Genomic DNA, 6702 nt, shown 5'->3' on the forward strand with positions numbered 1-6702 from the left:
TGTCAGTCTCATATAGATCTATGAACAACAATTCTCACTTACTACTCATCATTGGTAGGTAACACGGTACTGGACTAGGGGATTTTTGATTCTAAACTCATGTAAGAATGTAAATTTTGCACTTGTGTTCATAATGTAAAAAGTAAAACAAGTATGATTTCTCACCCCAATGTAAAACAATAAAGAAACGGGGCTACGAAACTCACCTTAGAATAGCGTATCGTAATACACAAACACTAGTGTATAGCAAGTAGTTCGAAGTACTCAACCAAAAGCGATAGGTTCGGTCAATGTTTACACAACTTGTAATAGACAAGTATAGGCCGGGTCATGTGACAATTACATTCACCTAAGTGCTCGGGTTATCTAACGTACCGTAAGTTTGAACTTCCCTTTCAAAATGAGATTTTAGAAAGTGGACTGTTACCTAAAAACACATATACCTTAACAAAAACCTTATACTTTTAAAACCAGACTTTACAGGAATGTAGACTTTTGAAATAGCTTTCTAATCAATATAACATTGCCTTCTAACTCAACATAGTTAATTTTAAATAAATTAAACAATCAGCAGTGGTCACAGTTTAACCTTTCAACAAGAATAGCTTGTATAAAGTCATTGCATATAAAACTTATATCTTTTTCCCAAAGACTCATAAGACATAACTCGTTGACTTACATAATTTATTTGACCAAGAAAAGTTACCAAAAAATTCTAGAAATATCAAGTAAGAACAGACTCAATTTTCAACTCGTCAACCGCAAGACGTTTTGTGAAAAGTCATAAAAAATTCATTACAAACTGAAAAGACACCAAACTGAAATGTTAGGTTATTGAGTCCTCTGTAACCATATAAAATTTTACTCTCTGATTCCATACTAATATATTTAAAACAAATTAAACAGACACGTAGGTTAGAAAATAATTCTACAAAACGTATGTACCTTACAAAATCATAACTAATTTATAACTCAACAACTTTAAGCAAGGTCTATAGAAAAAGTTAACTACTTTTTCACTAGAATCCAAATATCAAATAATATTTACAACATAAAAACGTTTACTAGTCCGAACAATCAGATTAAATTTGGATTCCAACGTTTTTTTGTGGCGTTTTAGACTTGATGCTCTTGCCGTTCGTTAGAACCTATCCGCGTATGTCCTTTATGTTCTAATGGGGTCGAAACCAGGGATCATTTATTTTTTGATTGTTCGGTGGCGAGAAATCTTTGGCACACAATCAGGGTTTGGTTAGATTGTAACATGCCTTGTTTTATTTCATGGGATTCTTTTTTAGATTGGATACAGGGGGTTCGTTTATCTACTCCGTGTCAAAGTCGGATCATGGCTATCATGTGTTCTTCGTTATGGGCTTTATGGCGATTTCGTAACGGTGTTGTTTTTAACGAGTCATTTTGTAATCTTAGTAGTTTGTTTGATGTTATTAGATTACTTACTTTTCGTTGGATTAAACATATGAGTCATTTAGTTTCAAATTGGAACTTATGGCTTTTTATGCCGTTGTAAGCATCCATTAGCGTCTTGTTAGGGATCGTTTTGTTTGGTTTTTTATAATATTCTTGGTCGTTAAAAAAAAAAAATAAGAGACATATATACACTTTAATATTAATCTTATAATTTATCTAAAACCCTTAATCGTGACATATAAGATAAAAGTAATCAGATTAAAAAGCTAGGGTTTATGTTTTCTTACAATTCTATATGAAAAAATTGAAAGAATACTTCAGAGATACAGTAGTTGGTTTGCTAATTCTTGAATTCCATCATAATTATTGCTTAAAGCTTGAAAAGTGAAGGTGGTTTAATGGAGGTGGTGGGTGCCGATTTCAAGAGAAGGAGAAAGGAAAAGAGTGTTCAGTTATTCTAGTAGGGTTTTTGTGAATTAACAAGTGAGCTAGGTTTTCATATAACAAAAATCACAAACCGGACCCCATGTGAATGGAAGGGCCTATCGACCCACGGCCCTTTGTGGCTTTTTTTTTTTTTTTTTACAATTTGGTACGAAACCTTGTACGATTGCTCGGTAAAACTTGGGTGATGTTGCAATTCGTCATTTTTAACTAAACTTTAATTGTATAGTAAAAGTCGGCCGACTTGGCCGACGAGTCATTTTGTAGGCATGGCCGATGCGTCGTTGCTAAAAAGTCGTTAAAGGTAAAAAGTCAGTCAAAGTCGAAAAAAGTCGGTCAAATTCGGAAAAAGTCTGTCAAAGTCGGTCAAAGTTGGTCAAAGTCAGTCAAAGTCGGTCAAAGTCGGTCAATTTTTTTTATTTTTTTTTAGTTTTGTTAATAATTGTTAATTGTTCATGTTTATGGTAAATATAGTTTATATTTCAAGATTTGATCTATATAATATTATATATAAATATATATTTAATAAAATTATTTTAAAAAGTCAACGTTAATCAACGCCCGTTACGTCCGACGCGTCGTTTTTAGGCATGATCGATGCGTCTCCGACTCGCGTCTTTACAACCTTGACCCTAGGCATAGATATCCCTAGTCATATTACAATAAATTCAAATAATGTCAAAAATTAATATGTTCAAGAAATAAAATCAAGGTCGTTACATTACCTACCTGTTATAGAAGATGTGAATGGAACTCTTATATAACAATGCTTAATCATAATCCTTAGGGACTAAACATGTAGATGTATGTAAATATAAATGGAATTCTTACACTAATAATAATAATAATAATAATAATAATAATAATAATAATAATAATAATAATAATAATAATAATAATAATAATTATTATTATTATTATTATTATTATTATTATTATTATTATTATTATTATTTTTATTTTTGTTGTTGTTGTTGTTGTTGTTGTTGTTGTTGTTGTTGTTGTTGTTGTTGTTGTTATCATGGTACAATTTTAAATACAGATTATGGAATTTCAAATAAAAGTAATGTAATTGCGCATAATGGCTACGCAATTTCAAACAATGGTTATGTTTCAAATATGACTATGCAATTTCAATAATAGTTACGCAATTTCGAATAATGGTTATATAATTTCGAATAATTCCTACTAAATTATGAATAACTGATATGTAGTTTCAAATCGAATAATCACTTAAGAATAAATTATTTTGCCATTATTCCGCTATATTAAATTGCATAGTCATTATTTTAAAGTGAAATAGAATCCGCTGTCAAGGAATAGATTTTATTGTACCTATTTGCCGTGGTTAAACATTAATTGTAAGTTAATATTTTTAATATAAAACTACATATTTACATGAATAAATTGACTTCCTGAATTTAAGTATGAAAAGTACGTTATAATATAGAAAATTAACACTTTACAACACAATTCTGCTACATTGCGAAAACGTTTTTACTAGTTAATGACAAAAGATGGTACTAATATTTACTTACTTGAAATAGCTTATGTTAGAAGTTTCCTAACGTAAACTTAAATTTAATGTTATTAAATTTAATTATTGTTACATTCGTTTCAATTTAATAGTTCTGTTTTTATTTTTAAAATGTCTCATTTAATGGTCAATTTTTATAAATAAATAAGAATAATGAAATAAAGCTTTTTTAAATTCTTACTTTATAAATGTAAAATAAAAAAATTAACTAAAAATTAAAAGATAAAACTGTAAAATAAATAAAAATATAATGTGATAATGATATATTTTAAACTCTATTTTTTTCTTCTGGGAACTACTCAAATTCACATGATATATCTTAAACTTTATGTTTTTGTTTAGAAATTATTGAATTAGAAATGGAAGGAATATGATCTATAGATGTCAATGAATGAAAACTTTCAAAAAGATAACGTATTATTGTGAAAAGGAATTTAATGACGAAATATTCATATCAAACTGATAGCTGTGTATCATGTTTACCGTTAACCAACTAACACATGCAACAAGCTACTAATTAATTGGCTGAGTTGACTTGATAGTGTCGCTTACACGTTACAAGTTTTTTTTTTTTTTTTTTTTTTTTTTTTTTTTTTTTTGGAAAAGCAAGAGAATATACTTCATTAACAGAAAAAACATACAAGTGGCTAAATATAGCCAAGATACAATAACAATTATGTCACGAATTATAAACCTATCACGAAGGGTTGCGAAGAGAGCAACCGTATAATACCCGACTAGCACAACAAATATTACAAGTTGCAAGTTACAAGTTACAAGTTACAATTTGAATAATCAAATTCAACAAGTATATCAATTACATTTTACTACTTATATAGTACTACTTTAAGAACTAAATGGAGGAATTCAAAAAAATATAAATAAAAGTACTAACTAAAATATATATTTGATAAAAATAAAAATAAAAATACCACATACTGACATATTGTAAGACAAATATATAAAAACTGTAAATTTTAATTACACATAAATATATACTCAGGAAATAGTTGACATTTACATTTATACCTAGGTACTGATCTATGAGTGAAAGTGCGGATACATCAAACAATACATATACGTAGTACAAACAGATTAAATTTACACACAATTTAATAAACCTTTTCTTTTTCTATTTCTATAAACGTTTAAAATAAAATCAATGAATTGCAAAAAGGTAATGACCTTTTTATATCCTTGTAATTAAAATTTTTCACTCTGGTAACTTAAAAGTGTTGATGTCTTCATCCTTGATCCAACCATATTTCTCCGTGAATGGGTTGGTTAGGGTTTGTGGTGGATAACTTTCAATATTACATTCTTTCCACACGTTTTCTATTCCTTCCAGATCACGTACAACTTCCCATAAACAACTATTACACTTAAAACCTGCCCCAAAGCTTATCATAAACAATTTGTCACCTTTTCTTAATCTTTTTTTCGACTCCATGTACCCTAAAACATACCAAACACTACTAGCTGAAGTGTTACCGAACCGGTGCAAAGTCATTCGTGCCGGCTCAATGTCATATTCGCTTAGACCAAGACTCTGAGCGACTGTGTCAATGACAGCTTTTCCACCGGTGTGGAGACAAAAATGATCCACACCGGTCTTAAAATTGATCACGGCTCTAGGTGACACCGTTGACTTTTTTTTACCATGGTTGAGAATTTTTAGGGTCACTGAATGGATCCCAAACCGTAAAAGCTCCCGGATTGGTAATATTTTGGGAGCAAGCTCTTTCAAATTGTCGATGAAAGCTCGCGTAGCGGCTTTGGGTAGAGTTTTACCTAGATGAAACCCTACCCGACCCTGTGCATCTTCGGTTTGTATGCAACATCCATAAGACTCATCTTTTGCACCATGATGGGTTCGAACTAGGCAATTCAACTTTAACATGCATTTGTGAGCTAAACTTGGCTTGTTTGTAAGAATCATTGCACACCCTCCAGATCTAAACAAACAATTTGAAAGTATCATAGATTTATCATTACCAATATACCAATTTGGAGTCAATGATTCAGATGTGACCACCATAGCCAATTGATTTTTCCTAGATTTGAATATACTTTCAACAATATTAATCGAAACAAAACTCGCACTACACCCCATCCCACTCAAATTATAAGTTTTGATATCTTCCCTCATCTTGTACTTGTGCACAATTCGACTCGATAATGAAGGCATGCAAGCCAACATTGATATATTAACCACCAAAACATCAATCTCCAATGGAGAAACACCGGTCCGCTTTAATAATCTTTCGATTGTGTACTCGAAAAGCTCTTCCATTTCTATAATTGCATCTTGGTAAGTAGGGCAATCTTCGCGGCCTTCAAACACCATTTGCGGAGCGTAGGTTTCTTCGCCAATGCCGGAGCTCACAATAGCTTTGAGAAGAAACTTGTACTCGTTTAGACCGAGATTCTTTGTTCTCTTTATGACTTCGCCACAAAATTCGGTTGATAGTTTTCGGTCATCCGAGGGTTTGTACAATTGGTAATCTAATAAGTAACATTTTTTATGCCTTTTTGTTTCAAGAAAGTTATATAGAATGTAGAAAATGCATAATAGTGGGAAGAAAGACGATATAGTGAGATAGAACATCATTTTGTTTAGGGAGAGAGTTAGAATATATTGAAGGTTTAGAACATGGAAGTTATTATGACATTTTTGATGTTTTTGTAGTGAAATTTGAAGAATAAAAAGTTGATAAATTTGAATAAAAAGGGAACAGCTTGCATGCCAACTAAGTTATTTAGTAAACATATCGATCACTCAACTTCCACCAACTAATGATACATATCAGTGACTATTAGTCTTTAAAAGAAAGCCATATATTTATTGACTTGTATGCTACTTTGACTTTTACATGGAACCTTATTATTACTTGTATGCTGATTTTTTTTTTTTTTTTCAGCGAAAAACGGAAAAACTCTTATAACAAAAGGAAGATCATCCAAAGAATGAAACCTCCTTAAAACTTACAAACCATGAAACCGAGCGACACTAAACAAAACGCAAAACAAAGCTCGAAACACCAACAACAAAGACAAATACCCGCGAGACACAAAAAGAAACCTATCGATACAAAAGAAGAAAATCAATCTACCTGAATACTGGAAGATTAAGATACAACTAGAGACCAAAAGGAAGATTGCCAACGCCCGAAACGAAAACGCTTAAGCGTCTTTGATGAATTCGCCAAACACCTCCAACTCCTCGACGTGAGTCAATTTCTTTTTTCTTCCGTTTCTTGGTTTGATAACTTGCTCCGAGTCGGAGGGTGGTC

General features: G+C 31.2%; 1 protein-coding gene across 1 annotated transcript; it reads right to left on the reverse strand.

Moving 5' to 3' along the window:
• Window positions 1-4369: 4369 nt before the first annotated feature.
• On the reverse strand, window positions 4370-6077 carry LOC139840376 (3-ketoacyl-CoA synthase 12-like). The gene has a single exon (XM_071830643.1). The coding sequence runs from the start codon at window positions 6018-6020 to the stop codon at window positions 4623-4625; it is 1398 nt and encodes a 465-aa protein (XP_071686744.1). The 5' UTR covers window positions 6021-6077; the 3' UTR covers window positions 4370-4622.
• Between the last annotated feature and the right edge of the window lie 625 nt (window positions 6078-6702).

The sequence above is a fragment of the Rutidosis leptorrhynchoides genome, chromosome 4 (assembly GCF_046630445.1).
Source record: "Rutidosis leptorrhynchoides isolate AG116_Rl617_1_P2 chromosome 4, CSIRO_AGI_Rlap_v1, whole genome shotgun sequence".
NCBI lineage: Eukaryota > Viridiplantae > Streptophyta > Magnoliopsida > Asterales > Asteraceae > Rutidosis > Rutidosis leptorrhynchoides.